The 24412-nt window shown below is 50.4% G+C and overlaps 1 protein-coding gene across 2 annotated transcripts in view; it reads left to right on the top strand.

Annotated features, from left to right (window-relative positions):
• P2RY6 (pyrimidinergic receptor P2Y6) overlaps nucleotides 1–23645 on the top strand; it is a 92314-nt gene extending 68669 nt beyond the window's left edge. For both annotated transcript variants that reach the window (XM_048839504.2, XM_075126036.1), the window contains exon 2: nucleotides 14717–23645. In XM_048839504.2, coding sequence (XP_048695461.1) covers nucleotides 14762–15754 — 993 coding nt within the window. In that variant the 5' untranslated portion in view covers nucleotides 14717–14761 and the 3' untranslated portion in view covers nucleotides 15755–23645. The remainder of the gene's footprint in view (nucleotides 1–14716) is intronic.
• Nucleotides 23646–24412: the final 767 nt, after the last annotated feature.

Here is a 24412-nt window from a genome sequence, read left to right as displayed (position 1 = left end):
TCATTGCAATCACAGCACCACATCTGCATAGCCAGCTGACCCAGCCCCTGTATCATCCACACACAGGGCCAGCCTGTCGCCCCTTCCTGGACCACCCATTGCCCCTCTCCACGGGGTGCAGGCTCCCAGGGCGGGGAAAGCACCCCTCCAGCCCCTCATCCGTTCCCCCTTCCTCCCCCCAGCATTGGAGACCCCTGCCACATAGGATCCCCCACCAGGGGGAGCAGCTGGCATAATGAAGCTTATTGGTGCAGAGGGAGGGTGGGGCTGTCCCCCGCCCCGCCCCCAAGAGCTGGAAGAGTGAGGGAGGGGGAATGAAGTTCCTTTCTGCATCAGGAGGATGGGGACGGACAATGCAGCTCCTCTCCCAGCTGCCAGCGGGGCTCCTCTCCCAGCTGCTTGGTGGTTGGCAGGAAGGGCAATGGAGCCCATCCCCCGGGTGCCTGGAGTGGGGGAAGTCTCCAGTGGATTCCAAAGAGGAGGCCCAAGTGGGGAAATCCAGTGCCCTCCCCTCCCCAGAGCCAAGAAGGAGCAGGACAGGGTAGAGTCTGGGTGAATTTCACTGAGTGACACAGCTCCTGCTGGACACCCTTCCTGCAGGACAGGAGTTAGGATTTAATGCACTAGCCAGGAGACCCAGGTTCAATTCCCAGCTCTGCCCCAGAGTCCCTGTGTGACCCTGGACAAGTCACTCAGTCCCCATTCCCATCCGTACAATGGGGATAACAGCCCTGCCCTGCCTCACAGGGGTGTTGTGAGGCTAAGACCTTAAAGAGTGTGAGGCACTCAGATGCTCTGAGGATGACGGCTAGGTAAGTACCTTACAGAGCTAGGACAAGGATGCCAGGAGGATCTCTGTGGGCTTTAGCAGATGGGTTCTGTCTGATGGCTGGCAGATATGTGCAAAGTACTTCCTGCCCTATATGCAGCTCATCACTTCCTCTTTGCAATCCTTCTTCCCTTGCTGTCCCTTGCCTGTGCTAAAACAGCAGGGAGGGCTCTTAGACCTTAGCAGTAGTGAGCATTTTCCCCAGTGGCAGCCATTTTCCAGCAGCACCGGTTCAAAACCCCTAGTGTAGATTGAAAGCAGCTGTGCACATGGCTGGATTTTGCGGGGGGAGGGGCATTGCCCCCTGTGATGGGTTGGGTCACGGAAACCCCCTAGGGGCTGCCGCCTGATATGCTGAGACTACCCCGAGCCCGTTTCCCTGCCAGCTTGGGACTTCAGAATCCCGCCTGGTTGTGCCAGGCACGCCAGCCTTCTGCAAACACAGACCCAGGTCTGAACCACGTCCCCCAAAAGCTGCAGGCTTAACTGAAAACAGCTTAAGAAGGGCTCCTGTCTCCAACACCCAGTTGCCCAGTTCCCAATGGGGTCCAAAGCCTAAATAAATCTGTTTTACCCCGTATAAAGATTATACAGGGTAAACTCATAAATTGTTTGCCGTGTCTAACACTGATAGAGAGACATGCACAGCTGTTCTCCCCCACCCCCATCCCTCCGCTATTAATACATACTCTGGGTTAATTAATATGTAAAAAGTGATTTTATTAAACACAAAAAGTAGGATTTAAGTGGTTCCAAGTAATAACAGACAGAACAAAGTGAATTACGAAGCAAAATAAAATAAAACACGCAAATCTAAGCCGAGTACAGTAAGAAAACTGAATACAGATAAAATCTCACCCTCAGAAATGTTCCAATAAGCTTCTATCACAGACTGGACGCCTTCCTAGTCTGGGCCCAATCCTTTCCCCTGGTACAGCCCTTGTTCCAGCTCAGGTGGTAGCTCGGGGATTTCTCATGATGGCAGCCCCCTTTGTTCTGTTCCACCTCTTTATATATCTTTTGCACAAGGCAGGAATCCTTTGTCCCTCCCTGGGTTCCCACCCCTCCCTCTAAATGGAAAAGCACCAGGTTAAAGATGGATTCCAATTCATGTGACATGATCACATGGCCCTGTAAGACTCCAAGCCATAGGCGCTGACTTCTTCTGGCGCCGGTGAGTGCTCGACCCCCCAACCTCTGCCCCCGGCCTGCCCCCATTCCAACTCTTCCCCAAAGTCCCTGTCCCAACTCCGCCCTCTCCCACTGCCCCCATTCCAATCCCTTACCCAAAGTCCCCACCCCAATTCCGCCCCCTCCCTGCCCCTATTCGACTCCTTCCCCAAATCCCCACCTCTTTCCCCACCTCTTCCTCTGAGCGTGCCACGTTCCTGCTCCTCCCCCCTCCCTCCCAGCGCTTGCTACAGCTGTTTGGCAGCAGCAAGCGCTGGGAGGGAGGGAGGAGCGGAGACGCTCTGGGAGGAGGCAGAGAAGGAGGTGAGGCGGGCCGGAGGGAGGTTGGCGGCCAGTGGGTTCAAAGCACCCACTAATTTTTCCCCTGTGGGTGCACCAGCCCCGGAGCACCCACGGAGTCGGCGCCTCTGCTCCAAGCCCTCATTCCTCCCAGCCTGGCGCACAGGAAGGCCTGCCTGCAAACAGAGCCGTCCACAGTCAATTGTCCTGGCTGATGGGAGCCATCAAGATTCCAAACCACCATTAATGGCCCCCACGTTGCATAGGACCTCGGTTCTAGCTCATATTTCTCAGTTCAGACACAAGAGCGATACAGCCGTGTTAGTCTGTATTCGCAAAAAGAAAAGGAGTACTTGTGGCACCTTAGAGACTAACCAATTTATTTGAGCATGAGCTTTCGTGATAAATTGGTTAGTCTCTAAGGTGCCACAAGAGCGATACAGTTGTGCAAATAGGATGACCACGCTCAGTAGATTACAAGCTTTGTAATGACAAGAGACCTTTTGCATGAAGCATATTCCGGTTACATTGTATTCACGCTCATTAGCATATTTTCATAAAATCGTATAGAGTGCAACGTCACACGCCCCCAACCTGCAAGCCTCCTTAGGGCAGGCCGCCTTAGGGCACGTCTTGGCTAGCAACAGCAGCGCTTCAAGGTGGCTGTAAAGAAACCACCCCCATGAGGGGAGTAGCTCCCAGCACTGGTGCACTGTCTACACTGCCATGTTGCAGCGCTCCGCGGGTTGTGCTTTCACACCCCTGAGCGAGAAAGCTGCAGCGCTGTAAAGTGGCAGTGTGGACAAGGCCTTAGTGCAGCGGTGGCCAGCCTGTGGCTCCGGAAGTTAATATGCGGCTCCTTGTACAGGCACCGACTCCGGGGCTGGAGCTACAGGTGCAAACTTTCCAGTGTGCCGGGGCTGGGGGGAGGTCTCTGCTCGACCCCTGGCTCTGCCACAGGCCCTGCCCCGAGTCCCCCCCTTCTCGCCCCCTCCCCTGAGCCTGCCGTGCCCTCGCTCCTTCCCCTCCCCCCCAGAGCCTCCTGCATGCCACGAAACAGCTGATCGGGAGGTGTGGGGAGGGAGGGGGAGGCGCTGATCGTCGGGGCTGCCGGTGGGTGGGAGGCGCTGGGAGCGTGGGAGGGGGAGCTGATGTGGGGCTGACGATTTATTACTGTGGCTCTTTGGCAAAGTACGTTGGTAAATTCTGGCTCCTTCTCAGGCTCAGGTTGGCCCTCCCCTGCCTTAGGGCATGGCTACACTTGCAGATGTAGAGCGCTGGGAGTTAAACCAGCCTTCAGAGACCGCAGCAGGGAAAACGCTGCCGTGTGTTCACACTGTCAGCTGCAAGCACACCGGCACGGCCCACATTGGCAGCTCTTGCAAGGCCACAAAGAGCAGTGCATTGTGGTAGCTATCCCAGTGTGCAAGTGGCTGCAACGTGCTTTACAAATGGGGCGGGGGAGGTGGAGTGTGACAGGGAGTGTGTTGTGTGTATGTGGGGGGAGAGACAGTGTGATTTGGGGGGGCTGAGAGTGTGTCAGCATGCTGTCTTGTAAGTTCAGACAGCAGCAGACCGCCCTTCCCCCGCCCCCGACACACACCACACACACTCACAACAGTCACGCTGACACCTGGGCATTTCAGCCAGGGCGCAGCAAGCGTTATGCTTCTCGTGGAGGTGGATTACCAAGAGCACTAAAGCTGCAGAGTCCAGGCTCTCTATGTGCCTTGCCAGTGTGGACACCTCAGGAGTTACGGCGCCCGGGGCTGCTTTAATGGGCTCTAACTTGCAAGTGTAGCCAAGCCCTAAGTGTGCAATATAAGGAGTTCTGCAGAGGAGACAGGAGACTGCTCCCAGCTTGCGCCCCTGAGGCAGGGAGTCAGAATTTTGTTTATAAACACAGGTTTCAGAGTAGCAGCCATCTTAGTCTGTATTTGCAAAAAGAAAAGGAGGACTTGTGGCACCTTAAATTGGTTAGTCTCTAAGGTGCCACAAGTACTCCTTTTCTTTTTGTTTATAAACACAGTGATTAACAGGTGATTAAGATAAGAAAGAGCTGTTAGGATGTTTCCTAAAGTTAAATGATCTGTTCCAAGCTTGGTGAACTGCAAAAAGTAGTCTAAATGATAGAAAGTAATTGTAGACTAATTACTAATATCTTTCTATGAGAAGATAACTGATTTTTTAGACAAAGGAAATGCAGTAGATCTAATCTACCTGGATGTCAGTAAGGCATTTAATACAGTTCCACATGAGAAATTATTAGTTAAACTGGAGAAGATGGGAATTAATATGAGAACTGAAAGTTGGATAAAGAACTGTTTAAAGGGGAGACTACAACAGGTCACACTGAAAGGTGAATTGTCAGGCGAGAGGGAGGTTACTAGTGAAGTTCCTCAGGGATCGGTCTTGGGACCAATCTTATTTAACATTTTTATTAATGACCTTGGCACAAAAAGTGGGAGTGTGCTAATAAAATTTGCAGATGATGCAAAGTTGGGAGGTATTCCCAATATGGAGGGGGACCAGAATATCATACAAGAAGATCTGGAGAACCTTGTAAACTGGAGTAATAGAAATGGGATGAAATTTAATAGTGCAAAGTGCAAGGTCATGCACTTGGGGGACTAACAACAAGAATTTTTGCTATAAACTGGGGACTTATCAGTTGGAAGTGACAGAGGAGAAGAAAGACCTGGGTCTATTGGTTGATCACAGGATGACTAGGAGCCAGCAATGTGATATGGCTGTGAAAAAAGCTAATGCGGCCTTGGGATGCATCAGGCAAGGTATTTCCAGTAGAGACAGGGAGGTGTGAGTACCATTATACAAGGCACTGATGAGACCTCATCTGGAATACTGCGTGCAGTTCTGGTCTCCCATGTTTAAGAAAGATGAATTCAAACTGGAACAGATGCAGAGAAGGGCTACTTGGATGATCTGAGGAATGAAAAACCTGCTTTATGAGAGGAGACTCGAAGAGCTTGGCTTGTCTAGCCTGACCAAAAGAAGACTGAGGGGAAATATAATTTCTTTCTATAAATACTTCAGAGAGATAAATACCAGGGCGGGAGAGGAATTATTTAAGTTAAGCTCCAATGTGGATCCCAGAACAAATGGATATAAACTGGCCATCAACAAGTTTAGGCTTGAAATTAGACGGCGGTTTCTAACCATCAGAGGAGTGAAGTTCTGGAGCAGCATCCCAAGGGAAGCAGCGGCGGCAAAAAACCTAACTGGTTTTCAAGTATAAGCTTGATAAGTTTATGCAGGGGATGGTGAGATGGGACTGCCTACAATGGCATATAGCCAATCTGCGACTGCTAGCAGCAAAAATCCCCAATGGCTGGAGATGGGACACTAGATGGGGAGAGCTCTGAGTTACTACAGAGAATTCTTTCCAAGTTATCTTCCTGGTGAGTCTTGCCCACATGCTCAGGGTCTAACTGATTGCCATATTTGGGGTTGGGAAGGAATTTTCCCCAGATCAGATTGGCAAAGACCCTGGTGGTTTTATGTTTTCCTCTGCAGCATGGGGCTTGGGTCACTTGCAGGTTTAAAATAGTGTAAATGATGTCTAAATAGTGTAACTTGAAGTCTTTAAACCATGATTTGAGGACTTCAGTAACTCAGCCAGAGGTTATGGGTCTATTACAGGAGTGGGTAGGTGAGGTTCTGTGGCCTGCAAGGTGCAGAAGGTCAGACTAGATGATCATGATGGTCACTTCTAACATCAGTAAGTGTATCTGAGTAAGAATAAACATTACAATTTTAAACCTAACCAGTGTCCCTTAAGTGACTTACCACAAGATGACAGAACATGTTAGTATTAGAGCTGAGTGGGTCTAACATTTAATTTTCTTTCTTGATACAGGAATTAGATACAGTGCTCCTGTCAGATAATTTCTAAGTTATTATCTGCAAAAAAAAAACCATATAGTTTTCAGTTGCCTATGTAGTCCCTGAAATCATGGTTAAAGTTGCCCTCCTCTCCCCCTCCCCCCAGAAAAATCTGAAATGGTGCCCCTCTGGGCAGGCACGGAATTTTCCCCTAGCACACACATGCGGCCCCATTGGCCTGACTGGAGCTGCTCCTCCCCCCAAAAATATAAAAGTCAAACTATGCCTAGGGCTGTGCACCTTACTCCAGCTTCAGGCAAACTCCACCGGCACAAATAATGCGCTGTAGTGGCTTTGCCTGAGCCAGTGGCTGTGTCAGTGGATAGAAAGCTGGCTAGATTGTCAGGCTCAACGGGTAGTGATCAATGGCTCCATGTCTAGTTGGCAGCCGGTATCAAGTGGAGTGCCCCAAGGGTCGGTCCTGGGGCGGTTTTGTTCGATATCTTCATTAATGATCTGGAGGATGGTGTGGATTGCACCCTCAGCAAGGTTGCAGATGACACTAAACTGGGAGGAGAGGTAGATACGCTGGAGGGCAGGGATAGGATACAGAGGGACCTGGACAAATTAGAGGATTGGGCCGAAAGAAATCTGATGAGGTTCAACAAGGACAAGTGCAGAGTCCTGCACTTAGGACGGAAGAATCCCATGCACAGCTACAGACTAGGGACCAAGTGGCTAGGCAGCAGTTCTGCAGAAAAGGGCCTAGGGGTTACAGTGGACGAGAAGCTGGATATGAGTCAGCAGTGTGCCCTTGTTGCCAAGAAAGCTAACAGCATTTTGGGCTGTATAAGTAGCAGCATTGCCTGCAGATCGAGGGACGTGATCGTCCCCCTCTATTCGACATTGGTGAGGCCTCATCTGGAGTACAGTGTCCAGTGTTGGGCCCCACACTACAGGAAGGATGTGGAAAAAATTGGAAGGAGTCCAGCGGAGGGCAACAAAAATGATTAGGGGACTGGAACACATGAGTTATGAGGAGAGGCTGAGGGAACTGGGATTGTTTAGTCTGCAGAAGAGAAGAATGAGGGGGGATCTGATAGCTGTTTTCAACTACCTGAAGAGGGGTTCCAAAGAGGATGGATCTAGACTGTTTTCAGTGGTACCAGATGACAGAACAAGGAGTAATGGTCTCAAGTTGCAGTGGGGGAGGTTTAGGTTGGATATTAGGAAAAACTTTTTCACTAGGAGGGTGGTGAAGCACTGGAATGGGTTACCTAGGGAGGTGGTGGAATCTCCTTCCTTAGAAGTTTTTAAGGTCAGACTTGACAAAGCCCTGGCTGGGATGATTTAGTTGGGGATTGGTCCTGCTTTGAGCAGGGAGTTGGACTAGATGACGTCCTGAGGTCCCTTCCAACCCTGATATTCTGTGATTCTATGATTCTAAAATCCCCAGTATAGACAAGGCCTAAGACATGCTTTGGACAGTTAATGAGCTCCCATGGCAATGAGACAGCCCAGCCTGGCTAACCAGGACCATGTTCCCAAGGTTTCATCTGCTGGCAGGAATCTCCAGGGCTGTGTACATCCCATGGCATCCGCTCATTCATAAATCCCTGCTGATGGGTGCAACAACAGGAATAGTGGTGGCATATGCCTGGGGCCAGATTCTGCAGTGGTGGCCTGTAGGAACCCCAGAGTAGCTCCATTGGCTATTACTCTGGATTTACACCAGTGTCACTGAGAGCAGAAGTTAGTCCACTGTGTATAAAATTACATGGATACACACTTCAGGCAAAATGTTCGAACTTCCGGTGCCTAAACAACAGAGGTCTAGTTTTCATAGGTGAGCAGAATCTATCACTCACACGGAAGTCACAGGCACTGTGCAGCAGCTCTGAAATTCAGGAATCAGACCACCTGCACTGGTGGAGTTCTATGTTAACCGGATATTATACTACATAGCATAAAAACATATGTTTTTACGCATGCGTGTGTGTACATATGCATATGTGTATCTCAGAATATCAGCCGTATAGTCGTGAGACGAAAGCTGTATCTGCCTGGTTAATTTCACTTTTACCTGATATCAAAGGAAGTGGCACCACACAAAACTTGTAAAGGAACTGTACAAGGAAATCATCCAAGGGAGAGGAGGTCAGCGCTGTTAGATGGGAGTCCAACACACGGCCTGTAGGCCGGATCTGTTCTCCATTGTGTAGTCACATAGCCTGCATGGCACAGTCAGATGCTGTAGCTCAGCTTTAATATTAAAAAAAGGTAAGTTTCTAGCCCTCCTGGCTGCCAAGAGACCCTTCCCAATGTGAATCAAACGTAATGGATGCAGTACTGCTTGCCTGCGTCTGCAGATAGCCTGAGACAATGGCTTAGAGGGGTGAACTCCCCGACCCCTATTACTCTGACTTTAAGTGACACGTCAACTTTAAATGAGCAGATCTGGGCTCCCATGTTTAAGAAAGATGAATTCAAGCTGGAACAGGTGCAGAGGAGGGCTACTAGGATGATCCAAGGAATGAAAAACCTGCCTTATGCGAGGAGACTCAAAGAGCTTCACTTGTTTAGCCTAACCAAACGAAGGCTGAGGGGAGATATGATTGCTCTCTATGAATACATCAGAGGGATAAATACCAGGGAGAGAGAGGAGTTATTTAAATTAAGCACCAATGTGGACACAAGAACAAATAGCTATAAACTGGCCATCAACAAGTTTAGGCTGGAGCAGCCTCCCAAGAGGAGCAGTGGGGGCGGAAAACCTAATTGGCTTCAGGCCTGAGCTTGGTAAGTTTAGGAGGGGACAGTGTGATAAGACTGCCTACACTGGCATATAGCGGATCTGCGACTGCTAATAGCAAATATCTCCAACAGCAGATGATGGGACACTAGATGGGGAGGGCTCTGAGTTACTACAGAGAAATCTTTCCCAGATGTCTCACTGGTGGGTCTTGCCCATATGCTCGAGGTCTAACTGATCACCATATTTGGTGGCGGAAAGGAATTTTCCCCTAGGTCAGATTGGCAGAGACCTTGAGGGTTTTTCACGTTCCTCTGCAGCATGGGGCATGGGCCACTTGCAGGTTTAAACTAGGGTAAATGGTAGATTCTCTGTAACTTGAAATTGAATTGAATTGAACTTGAATTGAAATCATGTAATTCGATCATGATTTGAGGACTTCAGTAACTCAGCCAGAGGTTATGGGTCTATCGTAGCAGTGGATGGGTGGGGTTCTGTGGCCTGCGGTGTGCAGGAGGTCAGACTAGAAGATGATCACGCAGGTCCCTTCTGGCCTTAAAGTCTGTGAGAACTCATTAATCACTGACCATTCTAGTGGGTAGGGTGGGAGCTGCTGCAGGGGGAGACATGCAGAGGACAGGACAGAGGAGACTGAGAGAGAGCAGGGAGAAGGAGAGAAACAGAAAGGAGGATGGGGAAAGGAGAGGAACAAAGGGCAGGAACAACAGTGGCCACAAGGGGAACAGACTTTTCGCTCTGATGAGGACTGCAGCGGTAACACCTGCACTAACAGTAAATAAATGTTCAGTCACTACAAACGGGCTGTACTTGTCCCCTCAATTTCTGTGCAGACCTCCTTCAGCCACCAGTGGGTGTGCAGGGTGCGCTGGGGGGGGGGGAATATATACACCTGAAATGATGCTCCAGCCCCAGGCACCATAATTACCCTACAATTCCACCGTCTCCCCTCAGTGCATTGGACACCCCTCCTCTCGTCCATCTCCACGGGCCGGGGCAGCGTTGTTACCCCTACCGCTCGTACTCCGACTACTCTAGTTTTAAATGTCTCACGCAATGGAGTGTCTTTCCCTTGTCCTTGGAAGTCTGTTCCACGGCCCATTACAGCTCGCCATTTGGAAGTTCCTGCTGATATTCAACCTAGATTCTCCTTGGCTAATTGTTCATAAATCTTCCTTTCTACGAGGGCTTCTTGCTCTTGGTTTAACTAGCAACAGCGCTCTTGGGACGAACAAACTGGTGTCGCGGGGGTTATATTGCTTTCTGTAAATACATCTCCCTTCCAATGGTTCTTCTAGTCCTTCATTTTCTACCTGTGAGAAATTCCTACTGTACTAGGGTTGTCATTTAAGCGCAGTTAATTTTGTTTTCCGTTAATTGCAGGCATTAAGACGTTAATTTTTTCGTCAATTAATTGTATAAGTCTGGGCGGGGAGGGAGACATTGGTGGGCGGGGTGGAGGGGGCAGCATGGGGCTAAAGCCCCAGCCCAGAGTTCGGGGGGGAAAAGTGCTGAAATCCCAGCCCACAGCTCTGCCAGCAGCCGGGGAGGGGGGGCTGAAGCCCCAGCCCTGGAGCCCCAAGTGGGGCTGGAGCCCAGAGCCCCACACCCTGAGGGGGGCTGAAGTCTGGAGCCCCACGCCCCAAACCCCCTACCCTGAGTGGAGCTGAAGCCCTAAGCCCCTCGGGGCTGAAGGTGTGTGTGTGTGGGGCGGTCACACTTTTTTTAAGTCCAAATGGGGTCACCAGCACAAAAGACTTGAGAGACGCTGCCATAGAGAACAGGGGCCTGGCGAGCTCAGCCTCTCTGCCTCAGCCTCTCCTCACCGGCCGCATGCAGAGTCCCGGAGGTAAAATCCACCCTCCCTTCCAAACAAGGGCTCGCTCAGCTGAAGGGAGTTATGCAAATATCGTAATCGTTCATTTGTAAGTTCTCCTTGCATGATAAAGATTGGACTGCAATATGTGAACGAGGTGAATTGAAATGATGTTTCTTCTGTTTATCTTTCTTACGGTGCAAATATTTGTAATCAAACTGAATACTATAAAGTGAGCTCTGTGTGCTTTGTATTCTGTGTTGTAATTGAAATCAACATATTTGCAAATATAGAAAACCCCCAAAAATATCTTTTAAAAAAGGATTCTATTATTGCTTAACAGTGTGATTAAAACTGCAGTTAATCACAATTAATTGTTTTAATTGCTTGACAGCCCTAATTCCTCGATAATGAGTCAGACCAACCGTAGCACCCACCGGCCCCAACCAAGAGCAGCGCCCCCTTGCACCAAGCACCGCACAAGAACAGAGCGAGATGGCCCCTGCCCTAAAGGCAGTCTAAATAAGACAAGGCAGACAGACCACGGAGGGGAAAACAGAGGTGAAGTGACTTGCCCAGGATCACACAGGGAATTAGTGGCAGGGCTGGGAATAAAAGTCAGGTCTCACGATGCCCCGCTTGCTAGCCCATGCTGCCGCCCCTGGTCTCAGCAGTGCTGGGCTAGAGGGTTCCTTCGGGTCAGCTGCAAACCCCACTCTCTCACGCTTGTGGTTTTGTCCCGAACTCTCCCAGCGAAGCTCAGATTTCAGCAGCTGGTTCGCTCTCACGTTTGTGCTTTTTGACCACCTCATTCTTGCTCAAGGCACGAGGCTGTCAATCTGATGACCTCCTAGTGGCTCCGGAGCCCATCTGGCGTAGGCCCCAATCCTGTGAGCTCTCCCAGCCCGTGAGATGTTGAGCTCCCCCCAGACGCTCAGGATGGGGTTCACAGAGCCTAGCATGGCGGTGACGTTATCCTGCCCACTAACCACACAGGCCCCATGCCAGCAGGGCTGGCCAGAGCACAGTCGCAGGGCAGACCACACATCTGTGGGCCGGATCCAAGTCACCGCGGCTCCAGCAGGAATGGCTTTGACGCAGGGCGTCTGGCCCCGCTTGCTCTCTTGCGTCACTGACGGTGATTCTCAGACACTGGAGTCGTAACTCCCCAGAGGACCTTCCGCCTCGACCCGGTGTCTTTTAGATAAACAGTTATTGTTAGCACGACAGCGTGTCCCGGCCTGACGCGCTCCAGGGGCACGGTCCGCCTGTGGGAAGCAGCCGCCAGCAAACCTCCTGGGACAAGGGGATTGAGCTCTTCCCAGTCTCCCCCGTCCCCCTGCTAACGGCCGATCCTTGGCTGCCATTTTGGTCACCTTGCTGGTTCCTGTACCTGGCCTGGCAAGACAACTCCTCCCCCATCCCTTCCCTGCTCCAGTCGCACTCACTGGGAGGCCGGCCCGAGTCAGGCCTCACTATTGGCACTGTGTGTGTTCAGCGCAGCTCCTGGCAAGCGCTCGGGGCACCCCTGTGTCGCAGAGCACAGTCCCTCTGCCAAGGAGGGGAGGCAGTTAACACACGCTCCAGCCCCATGGCACTTGATAGATAAGGAGCCAGGGCCTGATTCAACTCCCATTGCAGTCAATAGGCTCCCATGGAAGTCAGTGGCAACTGGAGCAGACCCTTCTCTGGGGATCTAGTTACTCTCTGCCAAGATTATGCTGCCTGTCATCCCGTTATATGCTCTTGTGGCATTTGTATCCATGGCCTGTTCCAAGAAGAAAGCTGTCTGTCCATGTTAGGAGGACCTGTTATTGTTACAGGATCTAATAATTTCTGGTTCACATCATACTAACCCATCACCATTGGACTGTTTACTCCCATTGTTGTTTGCAGTGTTGTAGCCATGTTGGTCCCAGGATACTAGAGACAAGTTGGGTGAGGTGATTTCTGTTATTGGACCAACTTGTGTTGGTGAGAGAGACACGCTTCCGAGCTACGCAGAGCTCTGCTTCAGGTCTGGGAAAGGCACTCAGAGCATCACAGCTAAAGGGTGGAGCAGCTAAGGAGTTAACACATGTTGCAAGAGACCATTCAAGTTGAAGTGGGCAGGTGGTACTTCTACAGTCATAGGCCAACAGAGGAGTTAGTGGGTTACAAAGTTTTGTAGTGAGCCATAAATCCAGTGTCTCTATTAAGTCCATCGTTTTTGGTGTCTAGCAGAGCTATGGATTTAAGCTCCCAGGCTTGTCTTTTGAAGGCGTTGTGCAGGTTTCCTTGAAGGACGAGGACTGAGAGGTCAGATATGGAGCGATCACTTTGTGAAAAGTGTTGGCCCAGGGGTGAGAGGGTGTTTTTGCCTTTAATCATTTTCCTGTTTGAGCTCATTCACGAGCGGAGTGATCGTCTGCTGTCCCCCACACAGTTGTTATTGGGATGTTTAGTGCACTGGATGAGGTGCGTCACACGTGGTGATGGACGTTTTTAGGACTCATGGAGCTTGAAAGGTGTGTTGGGGGTGGGGTATGGAACATCGTAGCAGTTGTGATATTTCTGCAGGTTTTGCATTTGAGGTTAAGGCAGGGACTGGTGCCACTTTGTGTTGGTGGGTACTGGTCTGTGTGGAGCTGGCTCCAGATGAGACTGGGGGGTTGTTTGACGGCCAAAAGAGGCCACAGTGTAGACGGGGCACTGAGATCTTCCCTGGATGGTGCCTGGGTTGGGTGCAATGAGTGTAGCATGCCAGTGCTGTTAATGCACTGGATAAGCGTTGTCACAAGGCAATCATAGTGAGCCATGGCCAGTTCTGGGCCATTTTACACTAGGTAGCATCTTCCATAAGTGCGCTGTTTACCATTGCTTATTGGGGACCGTGTTCTCACTTGTCTGTAGCTCAGTTGACTTCAGTGAAGCGATGCCGCTGCTGATTTATGCCAGGTGAGTGTTTATATTACACTAGCGCCCAGAGGCCCGGGTCGGGATCAGCCACCCACTGTACCGAGCCCTGAGTGAACACAGAGGTAGACACAGTCCCTGCCCCTAAAAAGTCTAAAATCTAGCTCTCCCAAAGGGCTTTATACACTTGAATGAACTGCTTGGAGAGCGGGATAATACAGTGGAGGGGAAGAGATGGAGACATGTTTTCAGAGGCATGGCGAGATGGCAGCAGCTGCAAGGGAGAAGGCACTTGCACCGACAGGGCAGCAACGGGAAGGAGAAGGATTGTCGTGTGGTTAAAGCACTGGATTGGGATCCAGGATAGCTAGGTTTGATTTGTGGCTCTGACACAGACTCACTGCATGGCTTTGGGCAACTAATTTAATCTCTGTCTGTCTCAAAGCCCCATGGAGAGCTAACCCTTCCTTGCTCCCACTTTTTGTCTCTCGTCCATTTTCATTGGCTGCGCCTCGGTGCAGGGACTCGCTGTGCATGTGTACAGCACCTAGCACAACGGGGCTGTGATCTCGTGTGGGGTCTCTGGGCGCCAGAGTGGTATTAATACATCATGAGGGGAGGGGAGGGGAGGAGGCTGGTGCTAGATGAATGGGGAACAGAACGGGAAGAGACAAGGTCCATGAAGGATATTGAAGCGAGAGGGGCAATTCTGTGCAGTCTGGGGCTGGGTGATAATGTAGAGAGGTGGGGCAGACAGGAGAGCAGCCTCACTAAATCAAGACGGGAGGAGACGCTATGCTTTGGCTCCGCACGTAGTTCTGAGGTCAATGCAGGAATCACTGGGTGAAATCCTCTGGCCTGGACTACGCAGGAGCTCAGCCTTAGATGATCACGTTGGTGGCCTTCAGATCTATGAGCTGGACCTTGAACTGAATGAAGGGCCAGTGGGGTCATTTGTTGGATAGGGGTGATGTGCTTGTGCTCCTTGGTCCAGGGCTAGTTTGGTGTCAGCATGGCTATCGTGCGTGCCGGGGTATCGACGGTTCCTGGTGAGGAACAAGTTCCTGACTCTCCCATTCTGTTTTACTTGCAGGCTCTTCTGCTCCGGAAGGCCTGCTGGGTCTAGGCTGAGCCCGGCATGGAGATGGAGAACCATACTGTGGCTGCGGCGACGAACTCCTGCACCTTTCATGAGGAGTTCAAGCAGATCCTGCTGCCCCTGGTCTACTCTGTGGTCTTTGTGGTGGGGCTCCCCCTGAACTTCATCGTCATTGTGCAGATCTGGCTCTCCAGGAAGGTGCTGACCCGCACTGCCATCTACATGCTGAACCTGGCCACGGCCGACCTGCTGTACGTGTGCTCCCTGCCGCTGCTCATCTACAACTACACGCAGAAGGACTACTGGCCCTTTGGGGACTTCACCTGCAGGTTCGTCCGCTTCCAGTTCTACAGCAACCTGCATGGCAGCATCCTGTTCCTCACCTGCATCAGCGTCCAGCGCTACCTGGGCATCTGCCACCCTCTGTCATCCTGGCACAAGAAGAGGGGCAAGAGGTTTACCTGGATGGTGTGCGGCGGGGTATGGGTCATCGTCATCGCCCAGTGCCTGCCCACCTTCGTCTTTGCCTCCACGGGCATCCAGAGGAATAGGACCGTATGCTACGACCTCAGCCCCCCGGACCGCTCCGCCAGCTACTTCCCCTACGGCATGACGCTGACAGTCACGGGGTTCCTCATCCCCTTCGTCTTCATCCTGGTGTGCTACTGCTGCATGACCAAGATCCTCTGCCAGAAGGACGAGATGATAGGCCTGGCCGTGCGCAAGAAGAAGGACAAGGCCATCCGGATGATCATCATTGTAGTCATCGTCTTCGCCATCAGCTTCTTCCCCTTCCACCTGACCAAGACCATCTACCTGATCATCCGCTCCTTGGCGGGCGTGCCCTGCCTGGTCTTGCAAACCTTTGCCATCGCCTACAAGTGCACTAGGCCCTTTGCCAGCATGAACAGCGTCCTGGACCCCATCCTCTTCTACTTCACCCAGCGCAAGTTCCGGGAGAGCACACGCCACCTGCTGGAAAAAGTGAGCTCCAAGTGGAGACACGACACATGCCGCACCTACAAGTCGTAGGCTCCGGGGAAAGAAGAATGAAGGGGTCCTGTTCTGCTGCGCGGAAGCAGAGGACTGAACGGCTGTGGCTTTATTGCAGCCAGCCCTGCTTTACCCAGCAACAGAGAGAGAGAGAGCAGGAGGCAAGGACTGATGGTCCTGAGCATAGAGCTGGGAGCCAGGAGCTTCTGAGTTTACTCCCAGTTCTGGCCATGGGTGGGTCACTGGGCCTCTCTGGGCCTCTGTTTACCCATCTGCAGGATGGAGAACAATATTCTGTAAATAACAGGTAAAATGATGCTGACCTACCACACCTTGGTCAGGGCCTGGAAAGTGCTTTGAGGCTGGACCATGCTAAGAACAGTTTATCCTTAAAATTCCAGCAAATGGCCTGAGCTGGGAGAGGTTCCAGAACAGCTGGAAAGAGGGAAGTGAAAATAATTGGGAGCAGGTTTTGGGGCTGGGCTAGGTGGTGTCTGAACGCAGTATTAGAACGGCTACTGTGGTGCACCGCAGCTGTCACCTTTGAGGAGGAGCGGGGCTTTTTGCGGATCTGCTGCTCGCTCTGTGGATTTCAGCAGGACCGCTGAGGGACTGGCGGTCCTTGCCACAGATATCTGACTGGCAAAGCCCTAGCAACCGCGCGCGGGGTTTTGTGGGGAATTGTGCTTCTGACGCTGATTACAGTGGGCTCCACTCCGCGCCACTGGAGTTGCAGCACACCTGGGTTTGTCCCAACGTGTTTCATTCAGAATGATGTTTCCAGTAGATTTGGGAAATCAGTTATTAGCAAGTAGTTCAGTGCTTCCTCTGGTTTACAACTACCTAGATTTGGTGGACAAAAATCTCCCTCCACGTCAGTTCCCTAGAGAGGAGATCACCTCTGAGAACTAGCCGGTCGGGAATAGGGGAATCAACTGCTACTTGCCAGTGCACAAATTACTGGGATCTGGTCATCTTATCCACCAGCCAGTGTTTTTTCACTGCTTTGCCACAGTAACTCAGCTGAGTTTCCCAAGCAGAAAGCTGCTTTACTAATGCAAGGAAAACCTACACTGGGAATTTAGAGACGACAATAGGTCTCTTGGGACCACATGAGTCTACAAAAGGATTGATCCACATGGGAGGGCAGGAAAAGGGAAATCTAGCGAGTACATCTACAGTATTATTGGCTGTTAACAATGAGGACACAATCATTAAGCTAACCTGACTACAACAGTCTGATTCAATTTTATCTAGGTCGTCTTACAACTCTCATCACCGTAATATCTGAGCACCTTACAATGCGATCTTCCTGGTTTCTACTGCTTAAAGATTCATAAGTTGCCTGACTGGATCTAATAGGGCTCGGGTGTATTTTTATTTTGTTTTATTTTATTTTATTTTTGGGCACCCTCATTATAAAAGAATTCTCACATCATCTCCAGCATTTTGAGCGAAGATCTAGTTCATGGGCAATTTAATCTTGTGGGGTTTTTTAAAAAAGGAACTAGACACCAGAATATTTTTAAAGAATTTCTAATATAGCTGCAGTGGTTTTATGATACGCTGGTTTAGTGTGTATGAGCATATCTCCCTCTAGTGGCAGATCCTAGATATAAGACTGCTATTTAATTTCGCTCATGCAATAGAGACCCGTGTTTTTGAATATCACAGGTTCAGTCCCCACTGGAGTTAGCATCTGCATGGCTACATCTCATGACAGGCTGCACTGGGCTTTTTAAGCAAATCAACTCTGTTGTGACACATCACTGAATAACATTTAATTTAGGGGTGGGAGTGGAAGAAATGATTGGAATGATTGTCAATGCTTACGCCTGAGATGGTTCTTGATTAGCAGCAGAAACTAACCAGTGAGTATGGACAGGGTATGAAATAAGAATTGAAGAATTTAACTGAACAAAGGTGGAGTCAACATACTGGGCCAAAGCTAGCCCTGGGGTAATCTAGCACACCGCAGATAAAATCACTTTGAAGTTTGTGGAGTTGCATCTGCTGACAGTGGGGGTGAATTTGATGCAGTGGGGAAGTGTAGGTGCTGTATCTTCCCGTGCTGGGTGCATCTGAAATCAGCGTTGAGACAAGTAGCCAGACCTCTCCTAGGCACTACTCTGAGCAGTGAGGTGGCATCTGTCGACCAGCACTGTCACGTCATAGCCACTCGTGACATTTGTCCTCTGAGCTGTTTACGGGACGTCTGCCACATTGGCCTATATACCAGGGATTGATCCAGGGATCTCCAGAGCTAAAAGCACAAGCACTTACACCATGAGCTAAGGAACCTAGCCCCTCTTGTGGGCAGCTGTAACAGCGTCTATCGCTGCGGGTGAGCACAGCAGCGGACCAGATATACCCGCACCAGTGGATGACACTTACGCCACACCTGGTGGACTTGTGTCCACACAGCAGCTATATTCCCAACACAGCCACACTCTGCTTCATTTAACCTGACTTCTACTGATACCATTTGCTTTTCCCTGTCTCAGTGCACCAGATGTGCTCATCTTCCTCTCTACCCCGACCTACCCCTCCTCTTCTCCAACCAACCACTCCCATGGGCCAGGGGTAATGGAGGCTGGGGGACGCAAACTTCTGCTAATGCTCCCCACTGCAGCCCTGGGCCTGGGCCATTGCAGGGCTCAGAGCTCCTCTGGGGAGCCTGGGCTAAGGATTCAGCCCAGGCCAGCTGCGGCTCAGAGCTCCTCCAGACTGCTCCAGGCTCCAGCAGGCTGTCTGGGGCTCAGGGCTGTGCGAGCGGGCCGGCCAGTGAGAGCAGGGTGGCGGAAGGGGCCTCAGGCAAAAGGGGAGGAGGGGGCAGGGCCTTGGGCAGAAGAGGCAGGGCAGGGGGCTAGCCTCCCCAAACGGGAGTTCACGTGCCGCCCATGGCCAGTCCCTTCCAGGCCTCACACCTCTCCCAGTCTCATCCCCCCGGCAGCTCCATCTCTCTCTCCAACCATAGAATCCCAGAAGTGTAGGACCGGAAGATGACCGTGGATGTTTTGAGAGGTCATCTAGTCCTGTCCCCTGCACTCAAGGAGGGACGAAGTAATAACTCGACCATTCCTGACAGGTGTTTGTCTGACCTGCCCTTAAAGCCTTCCAGTGATGGTGCTTCCACAACCATTGCCATGAGCAGCACTCTAGTCATTTGCACTGAAGAATAATCCCACTTCCCCGACAGGAGCTTCTTTCCCATGAAGCTTTGCACATAGCTCATTTGCATAATACTCTTCACTGTAGTCCTTTGTGACAAAGGCTGTGTCGCCATCTGTGTTTGTACAGCACCTCTCACAGTGGGGCCCCGAATGAGACTTTGGGGGACTTCCGAAATCCAAATGAATAGTATAATGTGAATCCACCCCGACCGCACTGTACCAGTGCATTGTGGGAAAACTATCCCATAGTGCCTCAGTAGGCGATAGCGTGCCCAGACTGGCACCAGCAGCATGTGCAGCAATGCCTTCTGGGATGTCCTACCACACACACAGCTGGGAGGGAGCAGGCCGGGCCAAGCCAGTGATGCAAGCCTGGTGTGGGGGTACCGTGGACACTGCAAAGGTAACATTGTGCCAAAGCAGTTCTAGGAAAGCATCCACGGGCTGGACTAGGGTTCAGGTAGCGATGGAACTGCTGCCATGGTTGCTAACCAAGTGTTAGCGGTGGAGGCAAGCCAACCAGGCCACTGCCTGGTTACAGATGCAACTAGAAGTTGTACTATGGACGTTGTAAGGTCGAAGGCAAAGCATCCACTGAGCCAACAGGTGACACGTGCCCTCATCCACACACACAAATCCCGCAGGGTGTCCATCGCTGGAACTCTTAGCCATTCACTGGACACTACGGCTGCAAACGCTAGATCTGAACTACCAGTTCTTGCCCACCTAAAGCTCCCACTGAACCCACATTGGACCTTACCTAGGGGGAACGGAAAGGCTAAACCGCCACCATCTGGTGCATGTGTTTTGAGACGCTGTAGAGGGACTTTGTGTGGAGTAACCGTGGCGTTACCAGCTGGTCCCCAGATGTAAATCTACAGTCCAGAATTCACCTTTCGGTACAGGCGCTGACCTGTAATTTTCCCCAGGGTGCTCCACCTCCACTCTGCTCCTCCCCTCGAGATCCCACCCTCGCTCCTCCTCTTCCAGCCCCCGCTCCAACCCCTCCCCCGAGGCCCCCGCCTGCTCACGGCTCTCTGCCCTCCCACTAGTGCCTCCCCCAGCCTCAGAACAGCTGATCGGCAGTGACGCTTGAGCCCCAGAGCACCATAATCGGTGCCTATGCCTTTAGGGCTGACCCAAAGCCCAATGACATCAGTAGGAAAAACTCCCATTGACTCAATGGGCTTAGGATTGGGGCATTTCTTCTGGTTGATCCTGGTGTCTGAAAAGCTCCTAGGGAGAGTGCTAATGCAGCTATTTGGCCTGGTTATCAGGCCTCCTTCTCCTTGGTGGAGATCACTGGGTTTGACCGACATTTGCTTGAGAGCAGCGCCCTCTATCTGGGCCATATCGAGGCTTGGGGTAGATAGGACCACTTCCACCATCATCAGGCAAAACTCCCAGGTGCTTTAGTGTCTCTAGGTTCAGTGATACTCAGATTTCAGTGGTTCAGGAGCCAAATTAGCCATCAGCAGAACCCAAAAGAGCCCCAGGAGTGTGAATTCATTGTTTCATTTACAATTTTTATATCTATATAATTATTCTCACAGCAAAATGGCTGACCAAGTAGTCTACAGTTGGTTAATAACATAGTAAAAGCCTCCTGATTGGTTAATAATTAAATCACCCAGAGTTTTAATATCATGCGCTACAAAGAGCCGCGGGAAACGCAGTAAAAAGCCACTTGCGGCTCCCCAGCCTCAGTCTGAGTGTCACTGCTCTAGTAGGTAGGAATCTGCACTGGGACTCGAGAGCTGGCCTCCTGTCCCGGCTCTGCCACTGACCTGCTGTGTGACCTTGAGCAAGTCACGTCCTCTCTTTGCGCTTCTGTTTCCTCTCCCACCCTTTGGCCTTCTTTTCTGTTTAGACTGTAAGTGCCTTGGGGCAGGGAGCCTATCTCACTATTACCTTTATGCAGTGCCTCGCACGATGGGGCCCTGATCTTGACTAAGGCTCCTAAGCACTGCTGTCAGACCAAGAACGATAACTAGCTGAAGGCCCGTACTGTCACAGGGGTAAGTCGGAAATTTGTGTGTATCAAAAAGCTGAAAATGGCTGAGGGCTTCAAACTTGGAGGGTAACAGACTGCGAATCCAAGTGCTGATTGGACCTGGTGCTAGTCTAAACACAAAGAGCTCTCAGCCAGGCTGGTGGCTGGTCTCATCACTGACTCAGCAGGGATTCTGCACTTGAGAGGGACACCCAGACAGATTGAGAGCCCTGCAATCTTTTTCTGTAGCTAATTAGTTGTCCCTGACTACTCTAGGTCTGGATTTGGGCTTTGAGAAGGCCCAGAAGAGATGCCTGTAAAGAAAGATCATAGACATGGAGCTGAGTGACAGTTTAGAATTTACAGACACGATTTCCCTTTGTCCATTTCTTGTTTTATTTATAAATGTCCTCTGAACTCTATGGTCCCAGGGATCCCTTAATAGCAGTAAATGGGCTCATAGCACTGCCCTGGGACAGGGTTTCAATTTAATATGTGGGCTGGCTGGCTTTTATTCCACTAAATCAGGGAGTTTCAACCTTTTTTCATTTGCAGACCCCTAAAAAATTTTGAATGGAGGTGTGGACTCCTTTGGAGAACTCTGACATAGTCTGCGGACCCTCAGGGGCCTGTGGGCCACAGGTTGAAACCCACTGCCCTAAATTAACTCTAGGGATGAAATGACCAGCCGGCTGCATTTGTTACTGGAAACTAAGTCTGGACTGAGGACTCACGCTGGTTGTTTTGGATCCCTGACTTGCCCCAGTCCCTTTAGCTGCTTCATAGGCAATGCAGAAAATATTAACTGGTCTTTTCTGAACCCAGACGTTCTGGGCCAAATTCACTGAAGTGGGTACAAAGCCACTGAAACCCATAGAGTTGCACCAGTATAAACGTGGTGTACGGGAGATCTGGATCAGGTCTCATGTAACTTAGGCTTGGCTTGTCTGTTGTGAAAAGGTTCTATCCACTGTAATGTTACGAGTGGCCACAGTCCCTAATGGGCTTAAGTAAACCTCACGATGAGTTATGCTATGTAAATATATCGTATTGTGCCAGTCTGGCATGCAACAGCACCCTGCAGCATAACACCCGCTCCCCGACCCCCGAGCCAAGGACAGGAAATCCAGTTCCCACCCCTGCCTGCTTTCACTATTTGACCATAACCAAACCCCCTCCTTTAAGAAGGGGAAGATCAAACACAGGGTATCCAGATCTGAGCAATATAACATGCCATGGCTGAAGCTGTACAAACTCTTATGTTCCACTGTTCTCCCAGGACAGGGCACCAAACAATGACCAGGGTGTGCAGAGGGGAAAAAACTTGCTTGTTGCTGTGAGGAGGAAGAAAGGGGTGGAGTGGGGAAGAGGAGGGAGAAATGTGGGTGACCAACTGCATGGGAAGGAGGAAGAATGAACTGGCCCTTTAAATTTTAAACAGATCCCTGTAGGGTTTTCCCTCCCTAGTTGTGTAAGGGTGGATTTATTTTCCATGCTCTGCTTTGCATTGTTCTGCTCCCCAGACAGAAAAGAACAACAAATCCTGAATCCGACTGCAGACCCTGCTTCCATAGTCCCGTCCTCTGGGATAGTTTTCTCTCTGTTGTTTTTTCCCAGCTGCTAGGCGCTTTCTTCTTCTTTTTTAAATAAAAACCAGTGGCAGGATTTTACTTTCTGCTAGTAATATCTCATCCTGCCTGATGATGAGCTGGAAAGATCTGGAGAGCTTCAGATAGACCCAGACTAGAGTTAAGGTCTGCACCACGAAGTTCTCATCTGGAGGGTAAGAAGAAATCCAGCGCCTGATCCAAAACCCTTTGAAATAAATAGGAATCTTTACACTGAATTTAATAGGCTTTGGATCAGGCCCATATGGAACAATGAGATGCATTATGGGGATTGTAACCTTCCTCTGAAGCATCTGGTCGGAGATGGTGTACCATCTTAGATGGGTCTGCCCGTGATGGAGATGGGCCCAAGCCGCACACTTCAAACCCTGTCCATTTGGGTTTCAGAATAGCAGCCGTGTTAGTCTGTATCCGCAAAAAGAACAGGAGTACTTGTGGCACCTTAGAGACTGAGGCCACGTCTACACTACCCGCCGAATCGGTGGGTAGTGATCGATCTAGCAGGGATCGATTTATCGCGTCTAGTGTAGACATGATAAATCGATCCCCGATCACTCTGCTGTCGACTCCGGAACTCCACCAGGGTGAGAGGCGGAAGCGGAGTCGACAGGGGAGCAGTGGCCGTCGATCCCGCCCTGCGAGGACGCGAAGTAAGTGATTCTAAGTCGATCTAAGATACGTCGACTTCAGCTACTCTATTCTTGTATCTTAGCTCGATCCCCCCTCCAGTGTAGACCAGGCCTAACAAATTTATTTGAGCATACGCTTCCGTGGGCTACAGCCCACTTCATGGGATGAATAGAATGGAACATATAGTAAGAAAATATATATATACATACAGAGAAGGTGGAAGTTGCCATACAAACTGTAAGAGGCTAATTAATTAAGATGAGCTATTATATATATATACATACAGAGAAGGTGGAAGTTGCCATACAAACTGTAAGAGGCTAATTAATTAAGATGAGCTATTAATACATATATATACATACAGAGAAGGTGGAAGTTGCCATACAAACTGTAAGAGGCTAATTAAGATGAGCTATTAATAGGCTAATTAAGATGAGCTATTAATAGGCTAATTAATTAAGATGAGCTATTAATAGCTCATCTTAATTAATTAGCCTCTTACAGTTTGTATGGCAACTTCCACCTTCTCTGTATGTGTGTGTGTATATATATATATATATATATATATATATATATATATATATATCTTCTTACTACATGTTCCATTCTATGCATCCGATGAAGTGGGCTGTAGCCCACGAAAGCTTATGCTCAAATAAATGGGTTAGTCTCTAAGGTGCCAAAGTCCTCCTGTTCTTTTTGTCCATTTGGGCTCATCTCTGCTTCGGCAAGGTGATGGTCCCGTACCCCTAGCAACTGTAGGTGCTGCCCTCTTTTCCTTGCCAGGCCTGATAGTACTGCTGCTTTTGACAAGGGCATCATCACCGCCTGAGACGGACAGACGCCGGTCGCTCGCGACGTTCTGTGCTCTCCCTGCCCCACCTTGGGAAGCACTTGCAGCTAGTGGGGTGTGGTTTGGATCATGCGTCTTTGATCAGTGCATCCCTTGTGTCGATGGTGAGCTGTCCAGTGCACGTGCCTTGCATGTATTGACCGTCCGGTGACTCTGGGTCGTGCTTGGTGGCGTTGCTAGCACCGTGCTACTGTCAGGGCCCTGTTTTACCACCTCCCTCTCAGACGTAAGTTTGTAGCATTGAGATGAAGATAAACTATTGTATTGTCCTTTCAGAATTCCTAATGGAAATAAAATGGAGATTCCAGTACGTCAGTGGCTCTGTTGGTGCTCTCTGATGTTCTCCAAGGAAAGGGGCCACGGACAGCAGACTCAGCAATCTAGCTGAAGAACAGTTGACAGCGTTGTTTTCATTTTTGA

This window comes from Caretta caretta, chromosome 1, assembly GCF_965140235.1.
Source record: "Caretta caretta isolate rCarCar2 chromosome 1, rCarCar1.hap1, whole genome shotgun sequence".
Lineage (NCBI taxonomy): Eukaryota > Metazoa > Chordata > Testudines > Cheloniidae > Caretta > Caretta caretta.
Note: the sequence above shows the minus strand (reverse complement) of the source record. Positions and strands in the feature narration are given on the sequence as shown.